This window comes from Halichoeres trimaculatus, unplaced genomic scaffold (genome assembly GCF_033239565.1).
Source record: "Halichoeres trimaculatus isolate MK-OKI-2021-1 unplaced genomic scaffold, fHalTri1.1 fHalTri1_scaffold_21, whole genome shotgun sequence".
Classification (NCBI taxonomy): domain Eukaryota; kingdom Metazoa; phylum Chordata; class Actinopteri; order Labriformes; family Labridae; genus Halichoeres; species Halichoeres trimaculatus.
The window spans coordinates 24,330,863-24,350,771 of NW_027437199.1; the positions used below are offsets into that span (position 1 = coordinate 24,330,863).

The following is a 19,909-nucleotide window of genomic DNA, read 5'->3' on the forward strand; positions in this document are numbered from 1 at the left end:
AGAAACACAGAAGGTAAACATTTTTCCCCCCAACGTTACACAAGGAAACATTAAAAATATCTTCTTGACCTCATAAGTTGTCTTTTTGTTATAAAAATGTACATTTCACATTCACAAGTGGAGAGGTTGAGGGCAGCACAATGGTCTCTTAAAAACCGGATTCCCACTGAGCTTCAAACCTCTCTGCTACAGAAAACCACCTCTAAGCTCCCCTCAAAGTCCCAAACCTCAGAGTCTAAGGTAAGAACAACAGCAGTGGCTACTTTTACTATACAGCAACTCTACGAGGGACAGGTCAGAGGGTCAAAGATAAAGTCGAAAGCTTCCCTACAGACTGTGGCCTATTTACAGACGGACCTTTGCTTCACCTCTGAACACTCCCTTTCTTTATCGGCAATCACACAAACCTCAACCCTTCATCACAGCCGGACCTGAGATCATTCACAGCAGCTGAGCTGGGAGCACAGAAATAAAGAATCTGACATTCACCTGCGAGAGAAGGCTCGATGACGGGAGGAAGGTTTAACATTCAACAAACAGTCCCACTCAGACGTCAAGTTCACACGTCCACAGAGCAGTGTGTGTGTGGAGACGCTCTGTGGCACGTGGAAACAACGCTGAAGGAGGGGGGGACTTTTAACTCGATGAAAAAGAAAAAGACATTCAATAAATTCATAAAGTGACAAAAACAAACTGATAATGTTTATGATGAAGTGAATGACAGAACATATTTTCAAATAAACACGTCCTGATGGAATGTACTGGAGGAGGAGTGCACCGTTTGAACTTCAGGCAGGTGTGCTTTGAGAGATCTGCTGCAGAAAGTGTTCCACGCTACAATTTACAGCCTTACAACACCATGGCACAAATTTTAAGTCAATGTTTAGTGACAGGTTCTTATTTCCTCTCCGGCTGTGAGTGAAATGAGAAGATTCAAACTCTCCTTTGAACTTTACCTCAGCTAAACACAATAAAAAAGTATCAAAAGTTTATAGAAAGAGTCAATCAGTTTGCTCAAACCATGTTGGCTGATGTAAGCTAGATGAATCTGAAGCCACAGCCAACCAAAGCTTCAGATTCAATCTCCTCATGTGACTGAGCCGGATAGGAAATAAAAGAGCCTGTCCGTACGTTTCAACATGGCTCTGTCTCCTCACAGCTGCTCCATCTTTACGCTTTGTTTCTACTGTCTAATGCAACACCACACAACAGGCAGTAAGCTGAACCAAGTCCTAAACCCCATACTGTGACTGCTTCTGTCTGCCAAGGTCAGCAACACATTCAGTTCTTTGTCAGCTGCATATCAGGATTTTAGAAATGGACGTCCCCACTGCTGTCCCCCTGTAGATAGGCTCTCTCCTCAGACAAAACCAAATCATGGGGCTGTGTGAATGCAGCATCATCACTATAGTTATGATAACAATGGGGGGGATGTTGTAATGCTTAGCCCTTTAACCCTCTAACCCTAAGGGCACCAGACCATGGAGGACGATGATAAAACATCATTTTTAAAACCTGATCATGTTTGCAGACAAAGTCTTCAACACGATGACAAAAGGTTCAACAGACAGGATCTGGTTTCAGTCTTTGTGTCTCAGTCTCAGTGGTATAAATATGACTGATCTGTGCACAACAACAAAAATAAAGCATAAATTAAATCCAACACGTTAATAAATGACATTAAAAACAAACAGCTGTGTAAGCATTGCACTGCCTCTTATATTCCCAGGCCCGCAGTCACTCATAAACTCCAAACCATCTCCAAACACGATCCAGCATCTGAAGCTGATGAAACAAACCCAGCGTGATGAAGCATAACAATGTAAAAGCTATCAGTTTGTTCACACCCACTATGATTGTACCTGTCTGATTTTTAAATTTACAAAAAAATGTTCCTGCTGCAGGAAACATTCACCTCTGAGCTGACTCTTTATCACGGCTTGATTAATGATGTCTGTCAGCCTAAAGTGCTCTGATGTTTGTGTTTTCAGGAATATGAAGAAGAAATGACAGAATGATTTTAGAAAAGGACTTTAAAAAGTTTTAACTATGGAGCAAACAATTTTTAACCGTGTAAAATGATCCAGAAATGCCAAACAGATTGCACAAAGATCTGTGAGAGTGTGCGGAGCCGGACGTGGCCCAGCAGCCTGCACCTGTGAGTGTGAGTTCAGGGCATCAAAACCATCACCTCACAAAAGCCTAAAAAGAATGTACCTTTGACATATTATCTGAGCCGTTCAGTTATGGGATAATCATTTTCACACAGTTGTAACTTGCTAAATGCTGCAAAGTCCTATACTCATGGTGGATTAAGATAAGATAAGACTCCTTATCTTGTCTTGATGTTGGGTTTCTGCTAATAAAATTTTATTAACATTTACGGGTCTAGACCTGCAAATGTTTTTGTAAAGTGTCTTGAAATAACATTTGTTATGATTTGGTGCTATATAAATAAAGATTGATTGATTGATTGACAGTTAGAAATAGGCAAGCTACAGTAAAAGCTCCATATTCAATCGTCTACGTTCATTACTTCACTCAATTTATTTTCTTTAAAAGTCAGAATCAACTTTCTCAGTTTCTGGATCAGATTATAAAGGAAGACTGATTCTAACTTAAACCTGTTCAAGAGAGGAGACTACAGCCATGAGACACATGCTTAGCTTAGCTTAGCTTAGCTTGGTTTATTTTAGCTTGGTGTTAGGACTGGGCATAGGACAAACTTCCTTTCTCTCTCTAAAGCTTAAAAACATCTGTTAAGCATCATTTTCAAAGCTCAAAAGCCATCACGAAACATTTCTCTGAAAATAAAAAACAAGAAAGTACAAAAACAGCGTGAAACCATCAGAGACTCCACTTGAATCACATCTTTAGCTCTAAAGTTTGAAGACATTAAGTGTTAGATTAAATCACTCTGAGAGCGTTTCTTATTTAAGGTGGTCTTTCCTCTGTATCCATGCCTATGCTAAGCTAAGCTAACCATCTCAGGACCGTAGTCTCATATTCAGATGAGCAGAGGTCATCTGACTGTCAGTACAAAACCTCATGAGCTGATGAAGACGCACCTTTCAAAATAAATAAATAAATAAATAAATGAAAACATGAATAAAGGTACAGATCTAATATGAGATGAACAGAGTGTGGATCAACCGCAGAAACCAAACTGTGACCCCCTGTCCTCACAAACTGGTTCATGAGTCCTCACTCCTTCTGACTCCTGGGCCGCCAGCTCCAGTCTGAGTCCATCAGCCCCATGCTGACAGTGAGCGTCCTCTCAGGCTCTCTGCGCCTCCCTCAACAAAGTCTCAAATATTTCTACAAAGCAGAAAAAGAAACACAGGTCCAGACTGAAGTCTCATCACTGTGATCAACCAACGGTCTGCATGCCGCATGGCCAGCACAGCAGTACCTCAGCACAGCAGTACCTCAGCACAGCAGTACCTCAGCACAGCAGTACCTCAGCACAGCAGTACCTCAGCACAGCAGTACCTCAGCACAGCAGTACCTCAGCACAGCAGCACCTCAGCACAGCAGTACCTCAGCACAGCAGTACCTCAGCACCACAGTGCTGCAGCACCTTAGCACCGCAGAATCTCAGCACCACAGCACAAGAATCCTTTGAAGCCCCACTGTGGCAGAAAACAGGAAACAGAGCTGACACTGTGTCAGCTCGGTCCATGGTCACAAGACAGAGGAGGTATTTCTTTTTACAAACGAGCCGACTGTACAGGAAAGAGAAAAGAGTAAGATCCAAGAAGAGGAAGAGGAGTCTGTACAGCACTGCAAGAGAGGAAGGAGGACAGGAAGGAGGGAATGACTCTCTTCACCTTTACAAAGTCTTTGTGTTTAAACTCTGAGGTTTCTGCAGAGATCATAGTCAGTCAGCCTGTATCAGCCTGTATCAGCCTCTCTGACTGCTGCCATCAACATTCAACATTCAACACCTGAACCAGTTAGATCCAGACAGACACAGTAAGAACCAGTCCCAACCAGTCCTGGTTCACAGTAAACGGCAGGGCTGACTGAAGATGTCACAGGCTGACTCACTGTCAGCTTCTACAGAGACAAACACCAAAACACCTACATATCCAAAAAGTAGTGTGCCGTGGGCTCAGGATAGAAAACAAATATACAAACAGTGAGGGGAAAGAGAGGAAGTGTCCAATACAGAATCTGAAAGGGTGATCACAGAGAGATCACAGGGTGATCTTAGAGCCCAACCGCTCCTCAGGTCCTTAAATCTGGATCACCTCAGCCAGCTCCTCAGGGCTGGCGGTTTCCATACATCAGCGGGATGATGAAGACTGAGATGTCGTCCCCGGAGCCCAGGCGCTCGTTAGTGATCCTCCAGCCTCTGTCCCTCAGCACGCCACGAGCTCGCATCACCAGGTCTTGTGCGGCCATGGTGTACCTGCACAGAAAGAGAGACTGATCTGTATAGCTGCCTTTGATGGAATCAGTGTGAGAAACAGCCGAAGGTAAAAACTGATCAGAAGAAACTCAGAGAGCGGAGGATTAAGTCTGCAGACCTGTGCAGGTCGTCAGGGTCACAGTTGGCGAGAAAAGAGGTGACGGCTTCTGCTACTTCCTGGTTGGAGAGGACGTCCCAGAGTCCGTCAGTCCCCATCACCAGAACATCATCTGCCCCGTGCTCATAGTGCATCAGGTCGTACACCTTCACCTGCAGGTCCAGAGGCAGAAACACAGGGTTACACTGAAAAACAGTCTTTATGACTGACTCCAGATTCAGATAGTGTGGTTCTCCAGCCCGGGTCAGGTTTCTGCAGATCACTCAATCAGAACACAGTCATGCACAGACTTAGGAGGTGTTGTCTCTCTCTCACCATGTACTGAGCTGGTTTGGGCCTCAGTGTGAACCCCGTATGAACCCTGATACTAATGAATAAAAGATCAAGCAGAGAGCCGTAGGAGGAAAAAATGCAAAATTCCATAAGACAAACTGCAGCGGAGATGAAAGAGCTCCGGAAGCAGAGGCAGACAGTGGTTTAGGTGAGTTTAAGGTCCCCTGGAGCAGAGGAGCGTCTCCTTGACAGACGGACAAACACTACCTCTGCTTAAGGAGGACAGGATTAGACGCGGCGAGGAGAAGCTGAGGTCATGTGACTGACTTTCATTTCAGAACACGCCACCTATGATGTGTCATTAGTTACTTCATACACATACATGTACTAAGCTAATTATAATCAACATGTTGAGCCGAAATGTTGTTAATAGGGATGCCCCAAAACCAAAAACCAGAAGCCGAAAATGAGTGAGCCAAGGCTGAAAACCGGAATACTGAAATAAATGATTATGCCAATTATTGGTACCGTAGCATTCATGGCTATGGCTGTGTACTAACCTCATTAAAATCACAGCATTTCAACTACATATTAGTATTAATTCTTCACAGAATAACACCATCCTCACAGAGATGGACCTGGAAGCACTTTAAAAAGGCACAGATTTGTTTCTGCATTTCTTGAGGTGGTTGTAACATTATTTTTCCTGACTCTCTATCCACTGTACGGAGTGGGCTTCTGTGTGTGTGTGTGTACGCATTGGACAAGTATCTGCTGTCCACAGATACAGAGAGCACAGTGTTTCCCCTACATTTACAGCCTTGGGGGGGGCGGTGACGTTGCTGAGGGGGCAAGAAAGCAAGTGTTGCATCTTCACAGAGAAGGTGCTGAAAAATCTGGTGGTTTTCCCAGCTCTCTGTCTGCTATACAGAATGTGCTCGTCTGTGTTTGTACATGTGTGCACGTGTTTGTGTGTCTGTGAACACTTTGCGCTGTGCACAAAACAGCATGAGGGGAAATTTGAACGCAATGATGTACAAATGACATCCTGTCATGTAATTAAGATGAATAACATAAGGCGATTTAGTCTGGTAAATTTAAAAAACAAGGTATTTACCTTATTCTTGAGAGAGGGAACTAAATCACTTCTGCTGTGATCTGGGGCTAATATGGAAATTAACTTGACTTCCAGGGGGGCAGGTGCGCCTGTTGCCCCCCCCCCCCCAAAAAAAAAAAAAAAAAAAAAAAAAAAAAAAAAAAATGGAAAGGGAAACACTGGAGTTTTGTGAGCGTCCTGTCATGTAAAAAAGATAAATACCATAAGGCTATTTAGTCTGTTAAAGAACAAAGTACAGACCTGGGGTCAGTTTCACAAATCAGGTTTAATGCGAGTCAGGGTCTATTAACTCTGACATGAGGGAAACTCTGTGTTTTTTGCTTTCACAAAGGGGGGTTAATCAAACCTGAGAAAGAGGAGAAACTCAAGCCTGTTTCACAGAGAGGTGAAACTAACTCTGTGTCTGTCACTCTGGCAGCTGAGTCTCTGGATCTAACCAGCAGGTTTTTCTCCATTTTCTTCGAGTTTTTCTCTGTCTCCACCCTCTTTCAGAGCCACGCGCCATTTCATTTCCTCATTTATTTAGTCAGCAGTGAGTTTTGGTGTAGCCTAGTTTAGCCATCTGTCATTATAAATATCATAAATAAAATCAGAGTCAGTAGTTCATTAGGCATCGGGCATGCTACCGACCTTTTTCACTGACATGGCATGTTCTTTTGTCAACGATCCTGTGAATGAAGGTGCCGCATTACTGCCCAGAGAATTAAATATCCATCAGGAGATGATCATCAGACCGCCCATAAATGCACTTGCATTTCCAGACAGTTACCTTAGTGAGCGGTAGGGGTGGCGATATGGCCCAAAATTTATATCAGGGGATTTTTCCTTCATATTGTGATATAACAGTATCATATCAGGGTTTTCCAACATGTAAAAAAGTGAAGTCTTTCCAAAACATGATTCTGACTCTGTTCTGTGTTATAAGTGAACACATCCTACCTAGCAGGTGGAAAATGTCTAATACTGTGATATAAAAAGGCCTTTGCCCACAATGTGCTTTTTGGAAGAGAAGCTCGTCCCATTTCAAGCTTAAAGTGCTCTGTACTGGTGAGCAAACTGGGTCTGAGGAAAGAAGAATACTTGCAGACCAAAATAACTTTGTGCATTTTATTAAAAAGAGTGAGCAATTTACTAATAACATTTTGGAGCACGATAAATTTGTTGAAATTAAGATGACTTTTTTCTAGGGCTGTCATTTTAACGCGTTAATTAGATTAATTAATTACACCGCACATTAACGCATTATAAAAATTAACGCAGATTAATCTGGATCCCAAACCCGCGGGGCGTTCCAAGACGCACTTATTTTTAAATGTCTGGCATTTACAAACCGTGTGTCCTACTTGGAAAAAGAGGTGTTCTCGTCAGATTTTCAAAATTCCGACGGTCCCTGAATGTATCACACGTGAAAAAAATGGAGGGAGGGAAGCGAGAGTGATTTGTGACTGCCTTCCACATCGCATTTATTCGCACGTCCTTTTTGAAAATCCGCAGAAAATCAACCGTTTGCTCTAGCTCAATTCTGTAAAAAGCAGATAATTCTACACTCTTTACTGCATTAAACAAGCCCTGAATGATTGATATATTTCCTGTATTTAAATCTGAAGAATTCTTTGAAAGTTCCTTCCATCTTCCTGGTGTCATGTTTCAGCTTGGGGCTGCTCTGCACCAATCAGCAACAGTTTGTGTGTTCAGAGCATGTCAAACTGAAAATACTTCACTTTTCTTTGATCCAAGACTTGAAAAAAGTGTTTTGTACATAGTTCCTCACAGTTTTTAGCCTTTAGCCCTGGTTCTCCTGACCTCATAGAAGTATAGAAGTTTATATTGCAGTGAAAATCGAGTCAACATTGAGTAAAAGCAAAAACCGTCCTAAAAATCTAATCAGCTTATCTTAGGTGCAGGACTGTGTAGATTTTGTAAAGATTAGAACCATAAAACTTTTTCATGTGTTCCTTATGCATCAGGGTACCTAAAAATGTGTTGTAAATATTCCCACTTTATTTTTAAATGTTTTTTTAGTGTCTTTTAATGTAATTTTAATGTCCTGGAATTCAAATTCTTTATTTTGGGACCTTAAGCAGATATGAGATTAAAATGCGATTAATTAGATTAATTAATTAAAAATCCTGTAATTAATTAGATTAATTTTTTTTAATCATCTGACAGCACTACTTTTGTCCTAAATGTATGTTCTGTATGTTTTCTGAAGCCTGTAAGGTTGTCTAATGAAGCGCTTAAGATTTCTGAGTTTTTATTCCTCTAAACACTGCTGCTGTAAAACAGAAGGCCGTGGCATGAGACGGAACATTTCACAGATGTGATTTTTCTGCGTTTATCATGTTTTGTCGACAACAAAGATACTTACGCAGAGATACTGACGGATTGTTGGCAGTGATTTTGACTGAAGAACAGAGGGCGACAGTTCGGACTCAGAGCCTGAACCACATCCACAAACACAAAAACTTTTGAGGCAGCTGCTCGGTCCACAGACTGTGCTCAGGCTTCATCCTCAGATCAAGAGTCTATCAAAGACATTTTTCAGCTACATGTTTATTGAACAAAAAAGTAAAAAACAAACTTAAAGCAGACTAGCACAACGCTTGTTGTCCCTTTCCCATCAGCAGAAACACCTGCTGACATGACAGCAGCCACTCCGCCCGGACGCACCGGAACAGGCTGGCTATTTATGCCTAAACTCTGTCAAAACTCCGCAAAACTCATGTTTTGTTGGCACATATTTTATTGATCACGAAAATAATCAAGAAATGTATTAGTTTAATGCTACAAAGCTATAAAGCTAGTTAGACTGTAAAACTCTAATTTAGCCGCACTATTGTTAAAGCCGCAGGGTTCAAAGCCTGTGAAAAATCTAGTGGCTCACAGTTCAAACACACAGTTTCAGTTTGTTTTGAATGTTTGTTTTGATGCTACTACTGTTAAAAAATGGTTGTATAATATTTTAGGTTTTGAGGTTTGACCATAGACACTTACTTATAGCGAAGTATGGCATGTGTCCAAAACAGGATAGCCGTCATCACACACACCAGCTGTTTTGTTTTCTGCTTTGTTTTCTGTTATGTTTTCGGTAAATGTTTACTTCGTCATGTCACTGAAGGTGTATTTTCAGAATGGCTGTGGCAGAAAAGTGTCTTCTCATATCAGGTGAAATAAACTTCCCACCACTGCTTAGACAAAATTATGTGTAACAATGCTTTACGGGGGTAGTAACGGTATTGCAAAATTCATTTCATGGCAACATATGATACTGGTGGCGGTGATGAAACCAACGATGTGTGTGAAAACAGCATTATTTTCAAGATAAAACCACTGCACAGTCAAACAGCCACTCACGGGTGAACTTTAAGGAAAAGTAGAAAACCTTGACGGTAAGAAGTATATTAATACTCAAAAGTATAATATTAGTACTGTAAAGCATATGTTTCCCGTTTAATCAATAACTCATCATTCTCCTGCGCACAGCACCTATGTTAAATAACTTCAACTAACATGCAACAATTCTAAAAGTTGTAATGTTACTGAGATTGAAAAGGACTACATTTATACTTGCTCACCTGAGCAGCAATGTTGTCCATGCTGTCTCCCTCTCTTGCAGCTGCGGCTGTGTTGCTCTCTTTTTCTCATGACATGCTCGAACTCTTCATATGAGCACATTAAAATTTCTAGTTGGGGTGAAAAATGCGCCCTTCTCCTCTCTGTTGCCATGGTGAATCATTGAATCAGGGCTCTTTAGATGATGGCTTTTTATGGTTGGGCTGCACACGCTTAACTCTTGGTGAAACTACTCCGAGTTGATTAAACTGACTCAAATCAGCTGTTCTGAAACTGAAAACTCAGAGTTTTGTAACTCAAAGTAGATCAACTTGGAGTTCAGAACTAGACTCAAAGTTTACTGAAACTGCTTTGTGAAACAGACCCTGATTTATGAGAGGGGTCTGCCCCTCATCTGGTTCAGAGAGACCAGTAGTTTTCCCTGTGCTCTGCTCTCCTCCTGTGCCGTGTGCTTCTCTGTATCCAAGCGGGTAGGAACAGGATGCTGCAGGTGGTTGCTGGGATGGTTAAGGAGCCAAGAAGGAGGGGCCCAGTTTGATTTGTGTTAACTGACAAGTGAGGAAAACTCCTGCAGACCCTACCTCGAACAAGAATCATGTACAGAAGCAGGTGAAGTATTTTTTGTAGAGCATCTTGAGATCATGTTTGTTGTGATTTGGTAATACATAGAAAAAAAGATGGAGTGACTGATGGTGAAGAGAAGTGGCTCCACCTCCTGACTGTAGCCAAACAGCCTCCTGCTAGCCCTGCTTTAGCACCCTTTCACCCATGGGGAAGATTTGCTCCCATCAGCAGATCGTATGTCGTGTTCCTGTCTGGAAGTTAGCAGCAGAGTTTGCTCTTGTGTCATCTGGGTAAGTGTGTATGATCTCTGAGGTCTGATCAACCGCGTCAAACAAACCGGGTCTGATAATCTGCAAGTTATAATATCCACGCAGCACAGAGGATCCCTCCTGGCCGCTTCATTCAGGCAGACCTGCATTTCAATTTGAAGACAAGCATCATGAAAGCAGAAGTGTGTGTGTCTCTCACCTCAGGGCAGCAGGACAGAAAGGGTTTGATGTAAATGTTGGAGTCATGCACTTTAAGGTCATGGTCCCCAAGTCCTCGGGTCACTCCTATGGTGGCCAGAACACGAGCCTGAAAGACATGAGCTGCTGTAGTTGGGGTTTCTGGAGGAACAGTGTTTTTATAACATGCTGGTCTGACAGTTAAAGTAAATACAGGTGTGTGAGCAGGGATGGACTGGGTGGAGTGGACACACTGGATGGGCTGGATGGACTTAATTTCTCAAACTCTCAGAGCTCTTCCTCTGAAGCTCCTGCTGGTTTGGTCTCCTCTCTGAATCCATCAGCTCACCATCACTCCACATTTACCCTGTGTCTTCTCCCCTGTCCCCCTCCGTAATAGACTTTGGTCTCTCTGTATCAGACCAGACCGATGGAAACATGAAACAAACCGTCACAGCAGAGGATAACGTGACCACGTGGCCACATGAGTATGTGACGACTGTGGACTGTGATTAACTCCCCATCAAAGAGACGCCTATCAACTCCAGAGCGCTGTGTGTGTGTGTACAGCTGTGTGTAGGTCAGACAACTGAGTCTGTGTTTCTGTGTGTGTATAAGACCAAGCTACTGGTGTAAAACACACAACACACACACACACACACACACACACACACACACACACACACACACACACACACACACACACACACACACACACACACACACACACACACACACACACACACACACACACACACACACACAATATCTCATACATCAGAGACTAAGTCTTCTCCCACTATCTGGTTGGCTGGCAGGCATCCAGTGGTATGTGTGTGTGTGTGTGTGTGTGTGTGTGTGTGTGTGTGTGTGTGTGTGTGTGTGTGTGTGTGTGTGTGTGTGTGTGTGTATGTGTATGTGTGTATGTGTGTGTGTGTGTGTGTGTGTGTGTGTGTGTGTGTGTGTGTGTGTGCGTCAGGCGAACAGCGTGTGTTTCTCAGGAGGTGAGGCATTTGGAGGTGTCTCTGTCTTACCTTCTTGCCCTCTCCATAGATCAGGGGGAACTTGAGGTCTTCATCCTCCACTGTCTTGTAGGCCCTGAGAACAGAGGAGGACAGAAATGAGGACAGAGAAGGACAGAGGGGGACAGAGGAGCAGATGAGAACAGATGAGGACAAAGAAGGAGATGAGAACAAAGGAGAACAGATGGGAACAAAGGAGGAGATGAGGACAGATGAGGACAATGAAGGAGATGAGAACAGAGGAGGAGATGAGAACAGAGGAGGAAATGAGAACAGAGGAGGAGATGAGGACGGAGGAGAACAGATGAGGACAAAGGAGGAGATGAGAACAGATGAGGAAAAAGAAGGAGATGAGAACAGAGGAGGAGATGAGGACGGAGGAGAACAGATGAGGACAACGGAGGAGATGAGGACAGAGCTTCTCTCACACATATTCACAGAAAAAAAATCTTTTAAATCTCTTTTAAATATGTTTTTCTTATTTCCAGCTAGCTCCATCTCAGGGGAGAGGCCTGAATATGAAGCTGAGTCAGAGAGAGGGCTGTTGTACAGTACCATCCTGTTGTGAGAATGAGCAGAAAGATTTCATCAGCCGACTGCCATCCCACTTTGACCCCATCATGGGCGTCATCCCACTCACTCCTGGGGCGCTGTCCTACGACTGCTGGACAACAGGGGGCGTGGTTGTCCTGTTTCTAAACCTCAACAATGGTCAGAATACACCAGAGCTGTGTCTCAAAGCTCCAAAATTCCATCCTTCTTTCCTCCACTTGCATCGTTCACTTGGGTCTCAGTCCCTTCTACCAGATATGATGGAGAGACACAAGGAAACGAAGAGACGAGAGAGGATGGAGGATATTCATTTTTAGAGCAATGGGACATCCTCTCCCTGGAGCGTCACATGAAGCGACGTGTTTCAGTGATGAGGGCATCAGCTGATCACCCCTGGATCATCTGTCAGTCAGCTGTAACAGCTGTTTGTGCGTCTGGGCATGTGCGCTGTAATAACTCTGATCAAACAGAAACAGTAACAGAGATTTGTCTGTTCCTTTAACCCAGGGGTCACCAACGTGGTGCCCGTGAGCACCTGGGTGCCCTCAAGAACCACTTGAGGTGCCCGTGAGGCATGTTCCAAAAAAGCACTGGTCACAATGGAGCTCCTTCCTACAATCATTGTTCTGCAAATCATTTACAATAACTGTGAAATAATTAACATTGACCTGTGAGCAGTCTCCTTGTGTAGTATTACCACTCCTACAACGATAAATGTTATTCAAATGTGATGCAATTTTGTTCAGAAAGTTTTTATCAGACAAGTAGCCCTTCGTGCCACTCATTTGCCATGAGGCAGCCCTTGGTCTCATAAAGGTTAGTGACCTATGCTTTAACCTGTTTAACAAACACGTTACCATGAAGAAAACCTGCTCTCTGTTTATTCTGTATGCTGTTTAGAAGCTCATGGATCACTTTAACGGTAAAATGCATAATTGTTAGATTATTTATGAATTATTTAGCCCTTATCTAGAGCACATCTGATCATGAACTCTGAAACTTATTGTGTAACATGGTTTATTGTGTTGCAGGAAGATATTTTTTATTAGATTTCATAATGATTGTGTTCAGTAATTTTTGCTTTAAACTCACAACAAACACTTTATTACCAGATTTATGATCCGTTACTGAATGATCTTCAGTGCCTCTTTTCCCTCATTAAACTCTGTTGTGTTTGTGAAGTTTCATGTAAAGTGTCTGAGCCACTGCAGCGTCCAATCAGAGAGTGATATTCCATATGGGGGCGTGTCTGTCAGTAAAAAAACTTCTGCAAAGCCAGCTCTCGTGTTTCCTCGATCATAGCTCCTCCGATCAGTCTCCTCCATCCTCACAAGAGCACAATTATGGCTTTGAAACAGTCTTCAAAATGGCGACTAAGAAAGTACTTCCAGTGCTGCGGAGGAGATAGGACGGAGGAGGCAGGGGATTCGTTCTCAGTTGATTTCTGTTGCTCTCCCTTAAAATATATCAGATGATGAGCCTGCTTTTCTATAAGGTGTCTGATCATCAACACAGACTGAATGAGTGTGTGACTGAGAGGAGTGTGTGTGTGTGTGTGTTATGGAGGGTCCCTGACTGATCAAAGCTCCTGATTGTAGGGCTTCAGTGTTGGTGAGAATTTACGGTGCTGGAAATGAAAAGGAGGAAAACATAGGCTAAATTTTAATGAAAGCAGAGTTCAGAAGTGCATGGATCAAAGCCTCAAATCTGAAAGAGTCTCTAATCGAGCTCTGACTGAACTGACTCAGAGGCTAACAGACCAGCACGCTACAGACGAGTTGATGAAACCAGTCAGAAGATCCACATCAAACGTCTCCATCTCTGACCACCGTTTGCCTGTCTGACAGTTTGTCTGTCTCTGACAGTTTGTCTGGAAGCTGCGATGAGTCTGACTCAAACCTTTGAACCACAGATAGGTGGAGGTACACCATCCTGATATCAAACTTAACACTTCTGATGAGGAGACAACACAGTTCATCTGCCCTCTGTGTTATCTGGAGAATGAAGGGGTCATATGTGTCTGACTCTAACCTGATTACAAAAAAGATTACACTCCTTTAACCTGTGCAAATTAGTCAAAAAAATAAAATAAAATAAGCATGAAAAAATAACATCATAACCTATCCTTATCAGCTGGACCTAATGCAGGGGGAGTCCAGGCTGAAAATGTGCTGCCTCAGTTAAAAGTTTTGCAGTCTATCATCATCCATCTTCAACATCGTGCAGATAGTTCTGCTCTGTGCTGAGTGTCAAAGAAAGAGATGAAAATCACAAAAAAAAACCAGCTGAAAACAAACTGCTCCACAAAAGAAGAAAATGTCCAAGACAGTAAAGTGTGGGGTTTGGAAACGACAGGAAGTCACGTGCTGTGGTTCTGCCTCAGTGTTGAGCAGATGTAAAATCAAAACAAGCACAAAGGGTTAAATTTACCACCAACTGCTGCAGAGTGAACAGTCTCTGAGCAACAGGGACACTTACAAACATTTAGCAGAGTGCCTGTACATCCATGAGGATAACACACGCACCTCTCTGCACACCACCCTCAGGTTTTAAGCCTGCTTCTGCCAAGCAGGAGATGAGATCCAAGTTTCCTAAATTTGGGTTCAGAAGTTGTTTTGCTGTCCCCAGCAGAGCTGAAGTTCATCTGGTTCAGAATATTTTAAACATGGTCTGTTTGAAATGGCTCTACAGCTCGTTTTTATTTGGGTGTGAGCAGAAACGCAGCAGCAGTAGCTCTGCAGTGAAACATCCTGTCTGCCACCTCTGCGCCAGAAGAGCAGCACAGTGATAAAATATACATCAGTCATCACAATGCACACAGCTCTGTACAGTATGCGCCTGAGTGTGTGTGTGAGTCTCATTACGGTCCCCTTTGCACGCACACGCACACACACACACACACACACACACACACACACACACACACACACACACACACACACGCACACACACACACACACACAAACACACAAACACAGACAGACACAGACAGACACACAAATGCACACACACATACACACAGCAGAGTGCATCAGCAACCAGCACAGAGCCTCACACAGTGTACGCTCTGCTGTATCATTATATCATAGGTTAGATTGTTCCCTCATTAGCTCCCTGCTGCTCCCCTCAGCTGTCAGAGTATGAAACAGTGTAGAGAGAGAGAGAGAGTGTGTGTGTGTGTGTGTGTGTGTGTGTGTGTGTGTGTGTGTGTGTGTGTGTGTGTGTGTGTGTGTGTGTGTGTGTGAGATAGAGAGGGGCTTCATGGCAGTAATCTCAGACACAGATAAGGAGCAGGAAGCAGAGGTCTTTGTGTGTGTGTTGTCAAACGGATGATAATCTGACTCACCATCCCTTCATGGTGAAGTCTCTGTACAGCATCCTCTTGCCCACCTCCTTCCTTTGGACTCTCCGGGGAAACTCCAGGTGTGTGAACTCATTTCCTAACAGGTGAGGCTGCATGAAGCCCTGAGGAGAGGGAATAACGGACTCCGAGTCAGTAGAGGCCGTGTTACAGATCAGATCAAAATCAGCTAATTTCTTCAATCGTATGATGTGACCTCCCTCTGCAGTGACCTGGCTTAAAATTCAGCTCCAGAAGTAGAGTTCAGATCGTGATGATAATACAATGAATTTTTTAAATAAATTATATGCTGCCAGACATCTGTGTTAAAGGGATAGTTCAGGTTTTTTGACATGAACCTGTATGGCATCCTCATCTATAGTTATGTACATCAGCGCTGTCTTACCCCTGTCAGCGTCCTGTGACCCAAGATCTGGTTCGGTTTTGGTCCAGACGAAAGTAGTCCAGCAACATGGCTGGGGTCACGAAAATAAAGCGTTTTTCCTGTCAAAACAATTTGTGTTCAAAAGAGTGATACATTTGCATCACAAAACTGCAAACCGGAAAAAAGTCAGACTCCGTTATCGCTTGGCACTACTTTCTGGTGCGTATCACTGCGCCGCGCTGTGCATCCAGCTGACCAGCGCGCGTTGTCACCGTCATTACAACTTAAAAAAGTTAACGATAACATGTCTGACTACGACACTGATGAAGAAGACATTACATTTAGCACAGAGCCAAGGGGATTTCTTTATGAACCTGATTATACTGATGCTGAAATTCGTCAGATGGAGTTAGAACGGGTGGAGAGAAACGATCACAGTCATGTCGCTCCTGGAGCCACAGCTGGAGCCGTGAAAGAGAGAGTGACAAACAAATGCTGGTGCACTTGTCAGAAGTGTGCAGCAGAGTCCTGCACTGGGTCGGGTACCCGCAAAAACAGCTGATTTGCGGGTGGTTTTAAAACCTTTTTTTCTCCGGGTTCAGATCTGGGTGGAAAAAATAACATGCGGGTCGAGTCGCGGGTTTTAGTTTGACACATCGAAATCAAAATAATAATAAATACAATAAAATAAAAACCTAAGTTGTAAGCTGGTGTAAGGGCTGTGATCATATAGATTCTGGCTTCAAATCCGTAACATGGTGGAAGGCTGAGCCACGCTATCCAGTTCTTATAATACATCCATGGTTGTGACATGATCACAGCTCGTACCTGCTGAGTGTCGCTTAAGTCTGGACAGAAAGTAAGTCTACTATTACACATGTAAAGGTCCTTTAAGAGATTAAAAGTTTAAAAGCCTTAAACGTAAAAAAACAAGTGATTTTACAGTTGTATGTGAGAAGATCACAGAGGGTTGATGATGGCTCCAGCTGTGGCTCCAGGAGCGACATGACTGTGATCGTTTCTCTCCACCCGTTCTAACTCCATCTGACGAATTTCAGCATCAGTATATTCAGGTTCATAAAGATATCCCCTTGGCTCTGTGCTAAATGTAATGTCTTCTTCATCAGTGTCGTAGTCAGACATGTTATCGTTAACTTTTTTAAGCTGTAATGACGGTGACAACGCGCGCTGGTCAGCTGGATACACCGCGCGGCGCAGTGATATGCACCAGAAAGTAGTGCCAAGCGATAACGGAGTCTGACTTTTTTCCGGTTTGCAGTTTTGTGATGCAAATTTATCACTCTTTTGAACACAAATTGTTTTGAGAGGAAAAACGCTTTATTTTCGTGACCCCAGCCATGTTGCCGGACTACTTTCGTCTGAACCAAAACCGCACCAGATCTCGGGTCACAGGACGCTGACAGGGGTAAGACAGCGCTGATGTACATAACTATGATGAGGCCATACAGGTTCATGTCAAAAAACCCGAACTATCCCTTTAATGTGAGTCTTTAACTGAAACTGTGAATTTGTTTTAATCCAGGATCTCATTTTATCCAAGGCTCAAAGAAGCTGAAAGACAATACTTTATGCTTCACATTCAGGCCACAGATGAGTATTTAGAGTGTTTCAGCTGTTTGTGAGCGAACACACCTTCACTTCACATCCAACAAACTCAGATCACAGCAAACAAAGATCAGGCTGCACAGAGAGATGGGGGCACACAGTGATCTCACCAGGAACTGGAGTCTCTGTCGCTCTGACTCAGGGGTGAACTCTGTGGACATGGAGATGATCTCATTGTTTCTAATGATGATGGCTCTGCAGACAGACAGAGACAGTTGGACAAGTTACATTCAGGAAACTTTATATTCAGCTCGACATCTCACTGCACATCTCAGCCGAGGAGACATGGTAGACTTTTATTTTCAAGGTCCAGTGCGTAGAGTTCAGCTTAAATATGATATGATATGTAATCATCTGAATATAAAAATCTGTTCCATCTTGCAGTCATGTGTCCACACCACACAGGTGTGTTTTTCCTTGTTCTAGGTGGTCACATGAAATGCATTGAATGGAAGATGAAAAAAGAGAAGATGAGGGAGGAGAAGGAGAAGAAGAAGAAAAGGAGAAGGAGGAGAAGAAGGAGAAGAAAAAGAAGAAAAGGAGGAAAAGAGGAAAAAAAGAAAAAGAGAAGGAGAAGAAGGAGGATGCTCAGCAGCAGAAGAGTTGATATCATGCTTGTGATGCAGAGATTATTATATATCTGTTTCTTCACACCGCACACTGGGAGAGCAGGCGCTCAGCATACACACCTGCTGTCGCCTGCGTTCCCCACGTACAGCTTCCCCAGCAGGTAAACCACAGTGAGCGCCGTGCAGCCTCCCGTCACGTTGTAGACCTGCTTCTCTTTCTCAATCTGAGCGTCCTGAAGGAGCCGCAGACAGTTAAATGAATGTTTAATGGATAATAACTGGAGAAGACAACACAGAGAAGTGTTTAAAATTCCCACATCCTCCCACGTTTGACATGAAAATTAAGAAATGTCAGTAAAGTTAACATCCAGCCTGCATGCAGCCCACACAGGCAGGAAGAATCAAACACAGAAAGTGAGCGATAGGCAGGACACAGAAATCTGATCAACTTCTTCAAAGAGCCAGACGATGTGTGGGCGGCTCGGCAGACTGCTGCACATTGATCGCTTTAACCTGGACCTCATGTTGACCGCATGTCAGTAAACAAGACCTCCTGCTGCATGAATAATTTAAACACTGAGACTTGAGGAGGTCTGGATCTGGACTCTAAGTGACAGGGATCAGGACCCTTCAACATCCACGTCTGAAGCTGATACTTAACCGAGTATAATCCTAAAAACATCACTGGGTTTCCTTCAGATCATTTCCCAGTTTAAACAGACAGTGTGACAGGAACACCACTGGTTTCCAGTCCAACAGAAACAGCTGTCTATGTTTTTTGTTAAGTATTTTTAAAGTGATTTTTCTTCTTAACGTCCAGTACAGCATAGAAAACACTTCTGTAACCCTCTTTGGAGGATCAGGGGGTCTCAATCCCATGAAGACTGTTTTCCATCACCATCTAGTGGTGATACTGCAGAGACCTTGTCCCTTAACGCTTTTACATAATAAAACGTCATCATTTACTCCTGTAGGAAGAGGAACATGCTACAAATCTCATCTTCATTTGAGAAAAAAAGACAGTTTGATGTTGATGTTAAACTCCAGGTGAGCATTAACTCCATCATCTCCTGAACAGTCAGAGGTCTAAACAAAGAGGATGTGGACTGAATAAGGTTTGTGGATCATTAAGGGTCTTTGTGTGAATCTGTGTTAAGTGTGTGTCAAGGGTAGAGATGGGTACCGAATTAGGTACTTTTATAGGTACCGACCAAATTCTGTCAAAAGTACCAAGTATTGATTCATGTAAAACCAAAAGGTACCATGTTTAGGTACCTAAATGCATCCTTGTGACTGTGAGGGAATAGAAGAGTAGGTGATTTTCCATGCTGGACATGAACACAGCATTGCAAGGTTAGATATTGAAGAATACATTTGTTAAATTGAATTTTTTTTATATTTCATTAGTAAACAAATCAATATTTTTTACCACATAAACACAAAAAAGTACCGAAACTTGGTACCGTTGAGTACCGGTACCGATTGCCAGGTACCGGACATTGGTACCGTATCGTTTCAGATGTGAAAGGTACCCATCCCTAGTCAAGGGATGTGTCCCTTTGTGTCCTCAGGTCAAGAAAATTTGTGTGTGAGCAAACACAGCAGCTCAAAGAGGGACCTGCTGAAACTAATCTGTGTGAATGAATAAATATATAGAAAGCTTTAAAATCTGGATGGATATAAAGTCCCCCTGCTGTCAGGGGCGTAGCAGTAATTTAAAAAGTGAGGGCTGATTTCACATTGTGCCTTACATAGCGCAAACACGCCATCACTGCTGAGGCAGGATGCATGGAGACAGCCATTTGAGATTTCTTCAAAGATAATGAGTGTTAAGGGACAAAATCACCCCATATCCAGGCTCTGGTCTTTGACTTTTGATCAGCTGATGAGCAGCCTGTTTGAGTTCAACA

At 43.1% G+C, this 19,909-nt stretch overlaps 1 protein-coding gene across 1 annotated transcript in view; it reads right to left on the reverse strand.

Annotated features, from left to right (window-relative positions):
- Positions 1-3,072: 3,072 nt before the first annotated feature.
- The window catches only part of LOC141810517 (protein phosphatase 1H-like), a 33,343-nt gene continuing 16,506 nt past the window's right edge, over positions 3,073-19,909 (reverse strand). The window contains exons 4-10 of the mRNA XM_074698137.1: positions 18,120-18,232; positions 17,541-17,625; positions 15,426-15,544; positions 11,540-11,603; positions 10,528-10,635; positions 4,533-4,684; positions 3,073-4,414 (exon numbers count right to left, since the gene is read on the reverse strand). Coding sequence (XP_074554238.1) covers positions 4,267-4,414; positions 4,533-4,684; positions 10,528-10,635; positions 11,540-11,603; positions 15,426-15,544; positions 17,541-17,625; positions 18,120-18,232 — 789 coding nt within the window. The 3' untranslated portion in view covers positions 3,073-4,266. The remainder of the gene's footprint in view (positions 4,415-4,532; positions 4,685-10,527; positions 10,636-11,539; positions 11,604-15,425; positions 15,545-17,540; positions 17,626-18,119; positions 18,233-19,909) is intronic.